Genomic DNA, 17,974 nt, shown 5'->3' on the forward strand with positions numbered 1-17,974 from the left:
GGCCCCCCCTGGTCCACCATGCTGGCCCCCCTGGTCCACCATGCTGGCCCCCCTGGCCCCCCCTGGTCCACCATGCTGGCCCCCCTGGCCCCCCAGGGGGGCCATGCTGGTTCTGCCACGCTGGTTCCTTTTTTTGGTTATTTTCCTGCGTAGTTAGTCCATGAGGCCCAAGAGGCCCCAGGCTGGAGGCCCATGAGGCCCTAGGCTGGAGGCCCAGGAGGCCCCAGGCTGGAGGTCCAAGAGGCCCCAGGCTGGAGGCCCAGGAGGCCCCAGGCTGGAGGTCCATGAGGCCCCAGGCTGGAGGCCCATGAGGCCCCAGGCTGGAGGCCCATGAGGCCCCAGGCTGGAGGCCCAGGAGGAACCAGGCTGGAGGTCCAAGAGGCCCTAGGCTGGGGGTCCAGTTCAGACGCTGGGCTGCCCCCCCCAGCCTCCTGCTGACGGGGGACTCCTCAGCCTCAGCCTCAGCCGGCTCCAGCATCCGTCTGGAGCCTGAGGAGGTTTGATTGTCTCTCCAGATTGTAGCACCGCAGGGCATTCTGTACATCCCTCGGCTTGGACACAGATATTGTGAATTGTCCGTCTAGTTTAGCAGTAATTGTACGATTTTTAGATGAAGTTTTCTTCCGTCTCTGTATCAGTGGATAACAGCGGCCCCAGGCTAGGAGGCTCCTCCAACCCAACTTGGCTGCTCTCCTCTCCTCTCTTCTCTCTCCTCTCCTCTCTTCTCCTCTCTCTCCCTCTCCTCTCTCCTCTCTCCTCTCCTCTCTCCTCTCCTCTCTTCTCCTCTCTCTATCCTCTCCTCTCTCCTCTCCTCTCTTCTCCTCTCTCTCCCTCTCCTCTCTCCTCTCCTCTCTCCTCTCTCCTATCCTCTCTCTCCTCTCCTCTCTCCTCTCCTCTCTTCTCCTCTCTCCTCTCCTCTCTCCTCTCTCTCCCTCTCCTCTCTCCTCTCCTCTCTCCTCTCCTCTCTTCTCCTCTCTCCTCTCCTCTCCTCTTCTCTCTCCTCTCTCTTCCTCTCCTCTCTCCTGTATTTACAAACATATTTATATACACACAGACATATATATATATATATTTGTATGTGTATATATATATATATACATACATGTATACATAAACATGTATATATACACACACATATATATATATATTTGTATATATATATATATATATATATATATATACACATACATACATACATATCTAAAGATACAATAATATCTATCCTTATCTACATATTTAAAGTGATGGCCAGAACTCAAACAAATACACAAGAACCATCAAAACACAAACAGAATGTTGTTATCTCTCAGCAGTCCAGACTGAAACTTCTCCGGTCTGAGACCACCCCCCCGGTCTGCTGGGACCACCCCCCCGGTCTACTGAGACCACCCCCCCGTCTACTGGGACCACCCCCCCGTCTACTGAGACCACCCCCCCGGTCTACTGAGACCACCACCCCCCCGTCTACTGAGACCACCCCCCCCGGTCTACTGGGACCACCCCCCCGTCTACTGGGACCACCCCCCCGTCTACTGAGACCACCCCCCCGGTCTACTGGGACCACCCCCCCGGTCTACTGAGACCACCCCCCCGTCTACTGGGACCACCCCCTCGTCTACTGAACCCCCCCCCCCCCCCCCCCCCCCACCCAACCATCCTCGTTGAAACATGACCCTGAGTTTGGTAAGAGGGACTAACGCGCTCCCTGCTCCCCGCCCAGGCTCGGCCTTCCAGGGCAGCGTCCACGTGATGCCGGTGAAGAACGAGGAGGGGCTTGTGATGATGTTCATCCTCAACTTTGACTACGTCCTGGACGAGGGCAGCGACGACTCTACCGAGAAGACAGCCCACACCTCCCCCACCCGGTCCGACCAGAGTGAGTACTGACCCCCCGTCTACCGAGACCACTTCAGCCCCGGTCTGAGACCACTTCCCCCGGTCCACCGAGACCACACCTCCAATATTTCCAATGATGACCTCAACTCATTAAAACAATAATAATTGGCAGGTCCAAATGCGGCACATGTACGTTTCATCCTACGGACGAGGACAGAGACATAACATCAGTGACCAAGCTTCCTAGCACTATAATGGTGCACCAGGGTTCCCTGTGAGACGGCTCAGTGCTGCCCCTCCTTAGAGCTCTTTGTGGTCTCCGCTCCCTCGCCGTCCCGCCCGGGGCTGGCTGGTTGTGTGTCGTGTGGACACCTGAGACGGAACGGTGGTTAGCGTATGCTGCGTATTTGCAGTATTTGTGTGCACGTAGTTGAGTGCTATGGAGTGGGCTTGAGCTGGTTATAGCTGGTTATAGCTGATTAGAGATGTGGAGCTGGTTAGAGATGGTTAGAGTTGTGGTGATGGTTAGAGCTGGTTAGAGTTAGATTTAACTCCGGGGTTATTCTGGGAGCTGTGGTACCTAATGAAGGGGCAGTGGGCTGCAGGTCTGAAGATAGGACCGCTGCAGAACTGAGGAACTCTTCCCTTCCAGGACCACCTCGTCCATTCAGGGAGAGAGAGTTAAAGAGATACAAGCAAGGAGAGAAGCAGTGTTTCATCATTGTTTTACTGGAACTTCCATGTCTCCGGTCAGACAGGTTTCCTCTCATTAGGACCTTCTCTGTTCACGGTATAGGATGCACATGATAGTGCTGGGAGTCAATGGCTGGTAAAGGACCGATGGAGACGATTGAATACATCCCAGCTGCAGGGGGCAGAAACCACCCACCCGATCATTCTCTGCATCTGAAAAATTCATTAAAATCTACGGGCGGCTCAAATTGAACCCCTGTGTCTATTCTTAGAAAGTCATTTATTTTGAATAGCTCCTAAGGTTTAATCAATGTGGTAAATGTACCGAGAGCCCCGCTGGCGTTCTGGTATGGGGACTGGAGCTCTGGTATCCACTTACCAAACAAACTGGTTCTGTATTAAACAAACTGGTTCTGTATTAAACAAACTGGTTCTGTATTAAACAAACTGGTTCTGTATTAAACAAACTGGTTCTGCATTAAACAAAATGGTTCTGCATCAAACAAACTGGTTCTGTATTAAACAAACTGGTTCTGTATTAAACAAACTGGTACTGTATTAGACAAACTGGTTCTGCATCAGACAAACTGGTTCTGTATCAAACAAACGGGTACTGTATTAAACAAACTGGTTCTGTATCAGACAAACTGGTTCTGTATCAAACAATCTGGTTCTGTATTAGACAAACTGGTATTAAACCTGTATTAATGCGTGACCAGAGTCTTCCTCAGGATGAAGCTCTTCTTCTTCTTCGTCTCCGTGGCGTCCAGGACGGCGACGGTTCCTCCGCTTCCGGCAGGCGGCACTGAGCCTGATGGGGACGGCCAAGCAGCCCCTCCCCCAGGAGGACCCGGACGCCGTGCTGGTGGACCCCCCCGGGGCACCGGAGGACCCCGCCCCCATGGCCCCCGGGGGCCCCCCCTCGCCCGCCGGGGGCCCCTGCGGCGCCGCGGAGCCCGAGGCCAGCGACACGCGCGCGCTGATCGCCCCCAGCAGGCGCGGCTCCCGGGCCAGCGAGGGCCCCGGGCCCCCGGACCCCCCCGCACCGCAGCCCCCCTGGGAGGAGCCCCCCCCCTCCGGCGCGCAGGCCCAGCCCCTCCCCCGGGACGGCCCGGCCAGCATGAGGCGCGCCTCCTCTCTGCACGACATGGAGCGCTTCAGCTGCAGCGCCAAGGGCCTGTTCAGGGAGCGCCACGGCAGCGAAGGTAGCTCCTCCTCCTCACGCTGCTGACTCCTCCTCCTCACTCTGCTGACTCCTCCTCCTCCTCCTCCTCACTCTACCGACTCCCCCTCCTCACTCTGCTGACTCCTCCTCCTCCTCACTGCTGACTCCTCCTCCTCCTCACTCTGCTGACTCCTCCTCCTCCTCACTCTGCTGACTCCTCCTCCTCCTCCTTACTCTGCTGACTCCTCCTCCTCACGTTGCTGACTCCTCCTCCTCAAGCTCCACCCTACTGACTCCTCCTCCTCCTCAAGCTACACCCTACTGACTCCTCCTCCTCCTCCTCACGCTCCACCCTACTGACTCCTCCTCCTCCTCACGCTCCACCCTACTAACTCCTCCTCCTCCTCCTCACGCTCCACCCTACTGACTCCTCCTCCTCCTCACGCTCCACCCTACTGACTCCTCCTCCTCACGCTCCACCCCACTGACTCCTCCTCCTCCTCCTCACGCTTCACCCTACTGACTCCTCCTCCTCCTCCTCACGCTCCACCCTACTGACTCCTCCTCCTCCTCCTCACGCTCCACCCTACTGACTCCTCCTCCTCCTCCTCACGCTCCACCCTACTGACTCCTCCTCCTCCTCACGCTCCACCCTACTGACTCCTCCTCCTCACGCTCCACCCTACTGACTCCTCCTCCTCCTCACGCTCCACCCTACTGACTCCTCCTCCTCCTCACGCTTCACCCTACTGACTCCTCCTCCTCCTCACGCTCCACCCTACTGACTCCTCCTCCTCCTCCTCCACCCTACTGACTCCTCCTCCTCCTCCTCCACCCTACTGACTCCTCCTCCTCCTCCTCCACCCTACTGACTCCTCCTCTTCAAGGCTCCACCCTACTGACTCCTCCTCCTCACGCTCCACCCTACTGACTCCTCCTCCTCACGCTCCACCCTACTGACTCCTCCTCCTCACGCTCCACCCTACTGACTCCTCCTCACGCTCCACCCTACTGACTCCTCCTCCTCCTCACGCTCCACCCTACTGACTCCTCCTCCTCACGCTCCACCCTACTGAATCCTCCTCCTCACGCTCCACCCTACTGACTCCTCCTCCTCACGCTCCACCCTACTGACTCCTCCTCACGCTCCACCCTACTGACTCCTCCTCACGCTCCACCCTACTGACTCCTCCTCCTCCTCCTCACGCTCCACCCTACTGACTCCTCCTCCTCCTCACGCTCCACCCTACTGACTCCTCCTCTTCCTCCTCCTCACGCTCCACCCTACTGACTCCTCCTCCTCACGCTCCACCCTACTGAATCCTCCTCTTCCTTCTCAAGCAAAAACCTACTAACTCCTCCTCCTTCTCCTCAAGCTACACCATACTGACCCCTCCTCCTCCTCACGCTCCACCCTACTGACTCCTGCTCCTCAGGCTACACCCTCCTGGCTCCTCCTAGCTCCTCTCTCCACTTTGTAATTGCGTATAAAAAAAACGAATTTCCATTTCACATTCTTCATCTTAACCTTCCTCTAAATGTACGATCAAAGTGTGTTTCTTTGCCAGATTCTACTTTGGTTATAAAACTTCCTGATACCGTCATTATAAAAGAGCAGACCCTCTGATGAAGAATTGATCAAACTGGTTCATAAGCTCAGATATTATACAGGCTAAGTGGCAGTAGCACAGCTAAGCTATGTAGCTCACTTCTCTCCCCTCTACTCTTACAAAACAAACTGCTGCGTTTAGACAATGGCCGCCTGACCAGAGGTAAAGCCCACCTTACCTTACCCTTCTGTCTGATGTCTGCTCATCGCTGAAGCTCATCTTTCAAGCAGGGCAATCAGCACAAATGGATGACTTAGTAATCCACCCCCGACTAAGTGCTGCACGCGCCGTGGTTATCCGATAGTGTGGTGACTTGTCACGCCATCAGTGCTCTGTCGTATAATGACATCATTGAACATGATGACGCTGCATGCCTTCATCAATTGGCTTGTGGTGAAATACTTTCATTGATGCATGAAGCCCCCCCCCACCCCCCCCCCCCCCCCCCCCCAAACCTACACCGTCTAGGTGCTGTGTCGACTGCTGTTGTCCTCCCGCTGGTCTATGTTAGTCTATAGGTAGTATATCGGTTAGAGCTAGCCCTAACCCTAATCCTCTATAATTAGTATATGGGTTAGGGTTAGCCCTAACCCTAACCCTAACCCTCTATAATTAGTATATGGGTTAGGGCTAACCCTAACCCTCTATAATTAGTATATGCTACACGTGAACCTCCTAAGATGGCGCAATTTGATTGGTTCGCTATCTCGGGACATTGGGCAATATCCCATGATTGAGATCTCAAACTCAGGATATTGTTTTCCGCGCATGACGGCCGTCTCGTTAGCTAATAAAAACAATTAAATCCGAGCAAACAATTTTATCTTGTTTATTTTTGGAGTGTTCATGTGTAGTATATACTAAAATAATTATTCACCTCAGGCTCCGTGAATAGTGTTCTACTTACTTGGCCTTCCGCGAATAATTGTTAAATATACAGAACTGAATATACACTTAGATATACAGACCTAGATACAGACCTACATGACTTCATGACATGGACTGTAAGAGTGACCTTGGAGTCCACTCCAGGTTCTAGTTCTGCTCTTGTTTGTTTCCTATCCTCTAGGACCCTTTAACCACCTGAAGTCCAGTCTTCTTGGCTCCAACTCAGAGTCCAACATCAACAGGTACAGCACCATCAACAAGATCCCGCTGATCGCCCTCAACTTCTCAGACGGAGGAGATAAGAAGACCCATTCTCCACCCGCTTCTGAGAACACCATCATCGCACCCAAGGTGAAGGACAGAACTCACAACGTGACAGAGAAGGTCACCCAGGTGAGACCGTCATCACCAGGTCCTCCTCAGGGCTGCTCTTGGGGTTCTCTGACCTCCTCAGGGAGGTGGACCGCTCTCTGGATGGAGCTCCTGAAGCTGCTCATGTGTTTGCAGACACTTTTCTTCATGGAAGTAAAAAGGTATGATACAGTAAAACATCCAAAGCTTGAGTGTTCCTAGACGGCATGAAAGGAAAGCTGCATGAAGCTTCAACCCACAGAGAGCAGATGGATCAACATCACCCACCCCGCCCTGCTTATAGGGTTAGGGACACGTCACGCTCACTGCGGACGGTGCACTGGGTCGGGGTCGACGCTGAGCAAACATTCGCTCCCGGCTGCTAGCATGATCATATCTATAATTCAAAGGAGACAGGAATGTGCTGAAGTAAGGGAAGACAGAGCCCCTCTGACCTCTGGCTCCTCCAGTCCCATCTGAACGGCAGGGAGCGTCCCAAGTACAAACCTCCAAGGACAGGAGGTTGCACCTGCAAATGGAACAGCTGCGGACTCAATGACGTCACCACCTGAGCTTGTCTGTTACCTGTGCTACGGCCTCATGTAGGCATATAACTACTGAACGATATAACACATGTCTAAAACAAAACCCCATTCTCTTTCATTTTACAATAGTACGTAAATATTAGAACGCTCTGATACTACTTTGCCAAATGCATCCTGGGATATTTAACGGTCCCAAGTCCACACAAATCACCTCCGATGCATCCTCGATGGAACCTGCCTCCGCAGGCTGGCCTGTTGAGCCCAGAGACAGAGCCTCCGCAGGCCGGCCTGTTGAGCCCAGAGACAGAGCCTCCGCAGGCTGGCCTGTTGAGGCCAGAGACAGAGCCTCCGCAGGCCGGCCTGTTGAGCCCAGAGCCTCCGCAGGCTGGCCTGTTGAGCCCAGAGCCGTTGTTTAAACACACGGCTGACATCACATGACGCATGAAGAGCTTCAATCAAACGTTAACGTAAATATATAAATATACGCACCACTTAATATCCCATTTTAGTCTACAATTACAATTAGGGAATTTAGCAGACGCTTTTATCCAAAGCGACTTACATTAGATAATACACACATTGACACACCGACGGCAGAGTCAACCATGCAAGGCGACAGCCAGCTCGTCAGGAGCAGTTAGGGTTAAGGGTCTCGCTCAGGGAGACATCAACACTCGCTAGGAGGAGCTAGGGATCGAACTAGCAACCTTTCGTTTACAAGACAAATGCTCTACGTCCTGAGCTAAGCCGACCGCCAGCCCTTGTCTAACGAGCCCTAGTCTAAGGATTATTTCAGGCCACCTTCTCTCCCCTCTGACAGCAGAAGCGCTGCCTCCGTCCCCTTTCTCACGGTCACAGGCCATCTTCATATCTGTCATCCTGCTGAGAGCGGCAGTCTGATGGAGTCTGACTGCGGCTCCCCCCGCTGACCTCCTGGGTACTACTCCGTACAGAGCCTGCTCCGTCAGCTCCTTCTGATACCAGAGCAGGACTACACACCAACATGTGGACCCTACAGGCACCGAGAGACTCAGAGGGTCACAAGTTCATAAACTTAAGCTTTCGGAACATGAGATTATAAATAAATAAATCAATAGGAAATTAATGTAGATTATAAAACCATACATTATCATCAAATAATTACTTTGCATGCTTATCATTTGTCTTTTGCATAATTATTTTGTTTGATTTTGCATCTGAAATGAAATATAATAATGTTAGTTGGAGCCTTTGTTAGCTTTTGTGTTGTAAAGCAGGAGATACCTAATGGTATTTATTTATATATATTCATATAATTATATACAATTATGCTATTTCATATCCACATAATGTTGCTGCGATACTTTAACGACTTGATTCATTTGAGTGATTTCCTTCAAACTAAAAAAGATGTTCCACAAAACCACTGAAGGAGACGTCGGTTTAGGGTAACCCCCCCCTGGGTAAGGTTAGGTTAACCCCCCTGGGTTAGGTTAGGTTAACCCCCCTGGTTAAGGTTAGGTTAACCCCCCTGGTTTAGGTTAGGTTAGGTTAACCCCCCTGGGTAAGGTTAGGTTAACCCCCCCTGGGTAAGGTTAGGTTAACCCCCCTGGTTTAGGTTAACCCGCCTGGTTTAGGTTAGGTTAACCCCCCTGGTTAAGGTTAGGTTAACCCCCCTGGTTTAGGTTAGGTTAACCCCCCTGGGTTAGGTTAGGGTACCCCCCCTGGGTTAGGTTAGGTTAACCCCCCCTGGGTAAGGTTAGGTTAACCCCCCCTGGGTAAGGTTAGTTTAACCCCCCAGGGTTAGGGTAACCCCCCTGGGTTAGGTTAGGTTGACCCCCCTGGTTAAGGTTAGGTTAACCCCCCTGGTTTAGGTTAGGTTAACCCCCCTGGTTAAGGTTAGGTTAACCCCCCTGGTTTAGGTTAGGTTAAACCCCCTGGGTTAGGTTAGGGTAACCCCCCTGGGTAAGGTTAGTTTAACCCCCCTGGGTTAGTTTAACCCCCCTGGGTTAGGTTAGGTTAACCCCCTGGGTTAGGTTAGGGTAACCCCCCTGGTTTAGGTTAGGTTAACCCCCCTGGGTTAGGTTAGGTTAGGTTAGGTTAACCCCCCTGGGTTAGGTTAGGTTAGGATAACCCCCCTGGGTTAGGTTAGGTTAATCCCCCTGGTTTAGGTTAGGTTAACCCCCCTGGTTTAGGTTAGGTTAACCCCCCTGGGTTAGGTTAGGTTAACCCCCCTGGGTTAGGTTAGGTTAACCCCCCCTGGGTTAGGTTAGGTTAGGGTAACCCCCCTGGGTTAGGTTAGGGTAACCCCCCTGGGTTAGGTTAACCCCCATGGGTTAGGTTAGGGTAACCCCCCTGGGTTAGGTTAGGTTAACCCCCCTGGGTTAGGTTAGGGTAACCCCCCCTGGGTTAGGTTAGGGTAACCTCTCTGTGGGTTAGGATTAGGGTTAGGTTAGGTTAACCCCCCTGGGTTAGGGTAACCCCCCTGCGCCTAAGGGTGAGGCTAACCCTCCGGCCCCCCTCCCCAGGTGCTGTCCCTGGGGGCCGACGTGCTCCCGGAGTACAAGCTGCAGACCCCGCGCATGGACCGCCTCACCATCCTGCACTACAGCCCCTTCAAGGCCGTGTGGGACTGGCTCATCCTGCTGCTGGTCATCTACACCGCCATCCTCACGCCCTACGCCGCCGCCTTCCTGCTCAACGACCGCGAGGAGCAGAAGCGGCGTGAGTGCGGCTACTCATGCTCCCCGCTCAACGTGGTGGACCTCATGGTGGACATCATGTTCATCATCGACATCCTCATCAACTTCCGCACCACCTACGTGAACGCCAACGAGGAGGTGGTGAGCCACCCGGCGCGCATCGCCATCCACTACTTCAAGGGATGGTTCCTGATCGACATGGTGGCCGCCATCCCCTTCGACCTGCTCATCTTCGGCTCGGGGTCCGATGAGGTATGGTCTCTCTCCTGTCCCTCCCCCCTGGCAGCCTAGGACGACCCCCTCTCTTCCACCCACTCAGTCTGAACTGGAGCGCATCACGACTCGGGACCTTTGTTGGTCTTTCTCCACTCTGGACAGGATTACTCTAAATGATTGTATTTTCTGAATGGGCCCCCTCCGGGCGGATTAATGGCTTACCAAATGGCCATCACTGATGCCTTCATGGCAGGCTGGGGAGGGGGGGCGTGTCCTCGCGGCTTACGTCCAGATGAGAGCCTCCATTGGTCGGCCGCTCCACAGTGGTTCTCCTGTTGTTTGGTCTGATGTGTTCCTCCAGGAATCCCATTCCACTGCAGAGTTCTCTAACCAATCCAGTACTCCAGGGAAGATTAAAAAGTGTAGATTTTATCCTACTAAAAGCTACAACATTTTCCCACCATAAAGGAGTCAGCTTAGCTAAGGTTGCTAGTTTGATCCCCGGCTCCTCCTTGCTGAGTGTCTATGTGTCCCAAAGCGAGGCACCTCACCCTGGCTGCACCCTGCATGATTGACTCCGCCATCGGTGTGTCATTGTGTGCATTAACCGTTGTAAGTCGCTTTTGATATAAGCTACTGCTAAATGCCCTAAATGTAAATGATTATAACAATACATAATTTGACCATTAAGAATGGGTGGATTATATTATCCATCATTTGACCAGCAGGAAGGTCTGAAGCCGTTTGGAACCTACCTGCTGGTGAAGGATCTCATCTGCCTCTCTCTGCTCAGGAACTAACTGAGGCATCAGCAGATGGCTTCGAGGTTCATTTGACTAACAGCTTCATAATAAGGCTTTAGTCTACAGGAGCTAATGGAAACCTTTAGATAGCTTGTATCATTCAATCAAAGTCTTGTTACTTTTGGAACAAAGATTCTGAGCTCTATTCAAAGTGTTTTACATTGATTCTGAAGTTCATATGTTAACTTGATTAAGCTGTTTTAGTTTTTGCAATTTTGAGGATTACTTTTGTGCTTATAACTTATAATTAATCAGAATGAATGTCAAATGCACAATTTCCTAAAAATGTATATGAACAGAAAGAGATACTTTATTTAAAGAGGCGTATGAAATAGGAAGGCTGAGAGGTTGAAGAGAGAGATGGAAAAAGGAATTCATTAATATTATTTATCTTGATAACATTCAAACCCGGTCAGCGGTTCAGTTTGGGTCAACCTGAATCTCCCTCATTAAGACGCTGCGCTGCGACAAGCTTAGCGTCAGGGGTAGAAAGGTGAGCGGATGACATCAGCGGGCTCTGCGGTGAGCGCTCTGCGGTGAGCGCTCTGCGGTGAGCGCTCTGCGGTGAGCGGTTAGTGCTCTGTGGTGAGCACTCTGGTGAGCGGTTAGTGCTCAGTGGTGAGCACTCTGGTGAGCGGTTAGTGCTCAGTGGTGAGCACTCTGGTGAGCGGTTAGTGCTCTGTGGTGAGCACTCTGGTGAGCGGTTAGTGCTCAGTGGTGAGCACTCTGGTGAGCGGTTAGTGCTCTGCGGTGAGTGCTCTGCGGTGAGCGCTCCGCGGTGAGCGCTCTGTGGTGAGTGCTCTGCGGTGAGTGCTCTGCGTTGAGCGGTTAGTGCTCTGTGGTGAGCACTCTGGTGAGCGGTTAGCGCTCTGCGGTGAGCGCTCTGCGGTGAGCGCTCTGCGGTTAGCGCTCTGTGTTGAGCGGTGAGCGCTCTGTGGTGAGCGGTGAGCGCTCTGTGGTGAGTGCTCTGCGGTGAGCGCTCTGCGGTGAGCGCTCTGTGTTGAGCGGTGAGCGCTCTGTGGTGAGCACTCTGGTGAGTGGTGAGTGCTCTGTGGTGAGCGCTCTGGTGAGGGGTGAGCACTCTGCGGTGAGCGGAGGGTCAGTACTGAGCCGTGGGGGGGGGTCAGTGCTGAGCCGATCCTCTGACTCCGACTCTGGAGAACTCCTAAGCCCTGATATATGACCTTATATGGTCATGTAAACAGACTAGTATTCCTTTGTTTTTACCTTTCACATGTGGCTACTGATCCTGATATTTGTGATATTTGTTAAATCTAGCCTCAGGTTTTGCAGTATAAATACAAGATGGCGGGTGAACTAACCAATGCAGCGCTCCGTCTAGACCACCACCCTGATTGGCCTGCTGAAGACAGCCAGACTGCTGCGATTGGTGCGTGTGGCCAGGAAGCTGGACCGCTACTCCGAGTATGGCGCCGCCGTGCTCATGCTGCTCATGTGCATCTTCGCCCTGATCGCCCATTGGCTGGCCTGCATCTGGTACGCCATCGGCAACGTGGAGAAGCCTTACCTGGAGCACAAGATCGGCTGGCTGGACAATCTGGGCGTGTCCATCGGGAAGCGGTACAACTACAGCGACCCCTCGTCCGGACCCTCCATCAAGGACAAGTACGTGACGGCGCTGTACTTCACCTTCAGCAGCCTGACCAGCGTGGGCTTCGGGAACGTGTCCCCCAACACCAACTCAGAGAAGATCTTCTCCATCTGCGTCATGCTCATTGGCTGTGAGTGCGCCCCTTGGTTTAGTGTCCTCCTCTCCGATTGGCTGTTAGCTCCGTGTCCTCCTTTCTGATTGGCTGTTAGCTCTGTGTTGTCTGAACTTCACCCTCATTCCTCTTGTGTTCTTTGTACTAACCATTCATTTTAAAGGTAAATATGTTGGGCAAACTATTAGTTTCAAAGCCTGTAAATGACCGCTGCTCTCTGCCTGCAGCCCTGATGTACGCCAGTATCTTCGGGAACGTGTCGGCCATCATCCAGCGGCTGTACTCCGGGACGGCCCGCTACCACGCCCAAATGCTGCGGGTCAAGGAGTTCATCCGCTTCCACCAGATCCCCAACCCCCTGCGCCAGCGGCTGGAGGAATACTTCCAGCACTCCTGGACCTACACCAACGGCATCGACATGAACACGGTGAGCGCTCTCTGAGCCCGCAGCATGGGTTCACCTCCCCGCCGCACGGGTTCAGACCCCTGCAGCATGGGTTCACCTCCCTGCAGCATGGGTTCAGCTCCCTGTAGCATGGGTTCACCTCCCCGTAGCATGGGTTCACCTCCCTGCAGCATGGGTTCACCTCCCTGCAGCATGGGTTCACCTCCCTGCAGCATGGGTTCACCTCCCTGCAGCATGGGTTCACCTCCCCGCAGCATGGGTTCACCTCCCTGTAGCATGGGTTCAGACCCCTGCAGCATGCGTTCACCTCCCTGCAGCATGGGTTCAGACCCCTGCAGCATGGGTTCAGACCCCTGCAGCATGGGTTCAGACCCCTGCAGCATGGGTTCAGCTCCCTGTAGCATGGGTTCAGCTCCCTGCAGCATGGGTTCAGACCCCTGTAGCATGGGTTCACCTCCCCGCAGCATGGGTTCACCTCCCCGTAGCATGGGTTCACCTCCCCGTAGCATGGGTTCACCTCCCCGCAGCATGGGTTCACCTCCCCGTAGCATGGGTTCACCTCCCTGCAGCATGGGTTCACCTCCCTGCAGCATGGGTTCACCTCCCTGCAGCATGGGTTCACCTCCCTGCAGCATGGGTTCAGACCCCTGCAGCATGGGTTCACCTCCCTGTAGCATGGGTTCAGACCCCTGCAGCATGGGTTCAGCTCCCTGCAGCATGGGTTCACCTCCCCGCAGCATGGGTTCACCTCCCCGCAGCATGGGTTCACCTCCCCGTAGCATGGGTTCACCTCCCCGTAGCATGGGTTCACCTCCCCGCAGCATGGGTTCACCTCCCCGCAGCATGGGTTCACCTCCCCGCAGCATGGGTTCAGCTCCCTGCAGCATGGGTTCAGACCCCTGTAGCATGGGTTCACCTCCCCGCAGCATGGGTTCACCTCCCCGTAGCATGGGTTCACCTCCCCGTAGCATGGGTTCACCTCCCCGCAGCATGGGTTCACCTCCCCGTAGCATGGGTTCACCTCCCTGCAGCATGGGTTCACCTCCCTGCAGCATGGGTTCACCTCCCTGCAGCATGGGTTCACCTCCCTGCAGCATGGGTTCAGACCCCTGCAGCATGGGTTCACCTCCCTGTAGCATGGGTTCAGACCCCTGCAGCATGGGTTCAGCTCCCTGCAGCATGGGTTCACCTCCCCGCAGCATGGGTTCACCTCCCCGCAGCATGGGTTCACCTCCCCGTAGCATGGGTTCACCTCCCCGTAGCATGGGTTCACCTCCCCGCAGCATGGGTTCACCTCCCCGCAGCATGGGTTCACCTCCCCGCAGCATGGGTTCACCTCCCCGCAGCATGGGTTCACCTCCCTGCAGCATGGGTTCAGACCCCTGCAGCATGGGTTCACCTCCCCGTAGCATGGGTTCACCTCCCCGTAGCATGGGTTCACCTCCCCGCAGCATGGGTTCACCTCCCCGCAGCATGGGTTCACCTCCCCGCAGCATGGGTTCACCTCCCCGCAGCATGGGTTCACCTCCCTGCAGCATGGGTTCAGACCCCTGCAGCATGGGTTCACCTCCCTGTAGCATGGGATCAGACCCCTGCAGCATGGGTTCAGCTCCCTGCAGCATGGGTTCAGACCCCTGTAGCATGGGTTCAGCTCCCTGCAGCATGGGTTCAGACCCCTGCAGCATGGGTTCACCTCCCTGCAGCATGGGTTCACCTCCCTGTAGCATGGGTTCAGACCCCTGTAGCATGGGTTCAGCTCCCTGCAGCATGGGTTCAGACCCCTGTAGCATGGGTTCACCTCCCTGCAGCATGGGTTCACCTCCCTGCAGCATGGGTTCAGACCCCTGCAGCATGGGTTCACCTCCCTGTAGCATGGGATCAGACCCCTGCAGCATGGGTTCAGCTCCCTGCAGCATGGGTTCAGACCCCTGTAGCATGGGTTCAGCTCCCTGCAGCATGGGTTCAGACCCCTGCAGCATGGGTTCACCTCCCTGCAGCATGGGTTCACCTCCCTGTAGCATGGGTTCAGACCCCTGTAGCATGGGTTCAGCTCCCTGCAGCATGGGTTCAGACCCCTGTAGCATGGGTTCACCTCCCTGCAGCATGGGTTCACCTCCCTGTAGCATGGTTTCACATGGACTGATGGTTAAGTTGAAGTGCTAATGACAGCTTTGTTTCCTTCTCCTCGTCTGCTTTCCTCTGGAGAAACGTATTTGTTTGGGTAAGAGCAGGAGGTACATATTGTCTTGTACTGTATTATGTTGCTCTTTCAGGCCGTTAGAACTATTCTAATTACATATCATTTCTATATGACCTTATTGATATCACTACTGGAACAGCTTGCTCATTATGTCCTTTTTTATTTTATTTGTACAATCATTCAATGTATTGATTCCTGTTGAATAATCCATGATGCTTTACCCTCACCAATGACTTTGTTTTGGAGGTTGATGCGGAAAGATTACTCGATACACAGTTACATACCACTTCTATAGGCTACTAGTACAAGTTGCATATCACTACAAGTTACATACCACTTCATTCACTCCATTCACATCCTGCATGAAGCTCTGAAGGCCTTCACTGGCTTTTTTCTGCTGTACTTCATTGACTACCATCCGTGTGTCTAGAACCGTGTGTCTGCCTGGCACAAATGCTCCCGTTGAGCGGATCTTTTCCATAATAAGCAATACTACACTTTAGACTTCGGACCGCGTGCCGCCCATCATAAAATGACAACATCACCTGAGGACTCAATCCTCCTGCAAAACGCCCAAAACAAGATAGCTTACCTGACTGATGACATCCGTAGACTTTCTGCTGAGCTGCGAAAGAAAGAAGCGATCCTCTTCAGTTTCAGTGAAAAACTCCGGGAGAAGGAACTTTTACTCTCCAGCTTCACTGATCTCGCAACCGATCAATCAAAGCAGATCTCCACCCTCAGTGCAGCCCTCCAGGACACGGTCCTCTGGGACCCATCAGGCATCCAAGCACCTGTCTCCTCCACTCCTGGCCATCAACCCTGGACGGAGGTCATCGTTCGCGACCGAAGAAGAAGGCACACTAGGGCGGTCAAACCTGATCTGCCCCTCGGAAATCGGTATGAGGCCCTCGCCGCAGTCGAAGCTTCAATCACTCCACTGGCCAAGTCGGACGAACAGCAGGACCTGCTGCGTGCCTCGCCAGCCCAGTCATCACCTCCGGCAACTTCCCACTGGACGCTTGCCAGAGTCCCGGCGATTGGGGCTGCTCCTCCGGTCGATTCCTCCCTGGGGGCTGAAGTTATCTCCAACGGCTGTCCAAGGGTTCCTCCGATGAAGCATCCGTCCGTCGCCGCATCTACCATCCAGTCCGATCAACCAGGCCAACAGCAAAATGGATATTTCTCATCCCGGCGAAGACTGCTGCAGGAGGCAGTCTCCAGGCGATCGGCACCTTTTCCCACGGTGCCTCCTGAGGCGGAGCCCGATAGTGCCTCTCCTCTCCAGCCCTCGGTGGAACAGCCGCTGCAGGGAGCCTCTGGAACCACTGCCACCACACACTGTATCCCCGGCCCCAAGATCCCAGTCATTCAGCCACTGTTCCCAACGTCCACTCTGATAATCGGCGACTCCATCACTAGACATTTGCGCTTTTTCAACGTTATCAAACGTTGTATGCCAGGCGCCTTGGTTACTGATGTCCTGGCTGAGCTCCGGGATATGCTACCAACTCTCCCATCTACAATTCGGAGGATTATCGTCCATGTCGGGTCAAATGATTCTGCCCGTTGTCAGTCAGAGCTCACAAAAACTGACTTCAGTGCTCTCATTAGCTACCTTAAGCAGTGTGGTAAATCTGTATTCGTCTCGGGTCCGATTCCGACCATTGGGCGCAGGAACGAGCGTTTCAGTAGACTTTTGAGCCTTAACACTTGGCTTCGGGACACTTGCGAGGCTTGACTTCATGTGCCTAACTGAAACCTGCCATAAACCAGTGAACTGTTCAATGAAGCATGCCCACCTGGATACAACTACATGGAGAAAGCCCGCAGCTCTGGTCGTGGTGGTGGACTGGCCATCATACACCGGGCTGAACTAAAACTATCTCCTCTGCAAATGCCTGACCTTTCCTCTATGGAATATCTGGCCCTCAAATGCAAACATCCATACCCCATGACAGTGCTTCTCATTTACCGTCCTCCAAAGCCAAACTCATCTTTTTTACCAGAGATAAGTGATCTGCTGACCTCACTCTGCATTATCTCAACAAACATTGTCATTGTTGGTGATCTTAATATCCATGTCGACAACCCCTCCTGTCTGTTTGCAGCAGCTTTCCTGAATGTGCTTGAGGGTCTTGGCCTGCAGCAGCATGTTGAGGTCCCTACTCACACCAAGGGGAACACTCTGGATGTGGTCATCACTGACACTGCCCTAATCAATAACATACAGGTCTACGATCTTGGTGTATCTGACCACAAGGTGGTCTCAATGGCCTTTACTTTTATGCTGCCTACTACTACACTTAGGCGTCAAATGTCTTTTCGCAACTGGAAAAGAATTGACGCAGCCACTATGAGCATGGATCTCCAGCTCATCACCTGCCCAGCATCTGCATCAGCGGATGAATTAGTGGAGATCTATAATACCTCACTGAGCAGTGTTTTTGATCTCCATGCCCCGGTCAAATCACGTATTGTTAATTTCTCACGGTCTGCTCCATGGTTCACTCATGAACTGAGGAAAATGAAAATAGCTGGGCGTGTCTTGGAACGGCGATGCAGGCACTCTGGGCTCACAGTCCATAAGCTGGCCTTCCGTGAGCATCAAAAGGCCTACTCAAATTCCCTTAAAGATGCTCGCTCACAGTTCTACTCCAGCCTAATAAATGAAAACCCTGGAAACTCTAAACAGCTTTTTTCCACCATAAAGCATCTCCTGAAACCACAACCATCCTCCTCAACTGAAGCTACAGAAGAGCAAGGTAACAGCTTCATCGACTTTTTCAGATCAAAGGTCGACAGCATTCGCTCTGAGATGTCCAGCTCTCCATCTCTGCTTCCCTCTCACGCCAA

General features: G+C 53.3%; 1 protein-coding gene across 1 annotated transcript in view; it reads left to right on the forward strand.

Annotated features, from left to right (window-relative positions):
* The window catches only part of kcnh7 (potassium voltage-gated channel subfamily H member 7), a 53,023-nt gene that overhangs the window by 18,754 nt on the left and 16,295 nt on the right, over positions 1 to 17,974 (forward strand). The window contains 7 exon segments of the mRNA XM_030343163.1: positions 1,721 to 1,876; positions 3,300 to 3,734; positions 6,374 to 6,585; positions 9,596 to 10,021; positions 12,131 to 12,530; positions 12,740 to 12,939; positions 15,150 to 15,152. Of these exon segments, the coding sequence (XP_030199023.1) occupies positions 1,721 to 1,876; positions 3,300 to 3,734; positions 6,374 to 6,585; positions 9,596 to 10,021; positions 12,131 to 12,530; positions 12,740 to 12,939; positions 15,150 to 15,152 (1,832 nt within the window).

This window comes from Gadus morhua, chromosome 20, assembly GCF_902167405.1.
Source record: "Gadus morhua chromosome 20, gadMor3.0, whole genome shotgun sequence".
Classification (NCBI taxonomy): Eukaryota; Metazoa; Chordata; class Actinopteri; order Gadiformes; family Gadidae; genus Gadus; species Gadus morhua.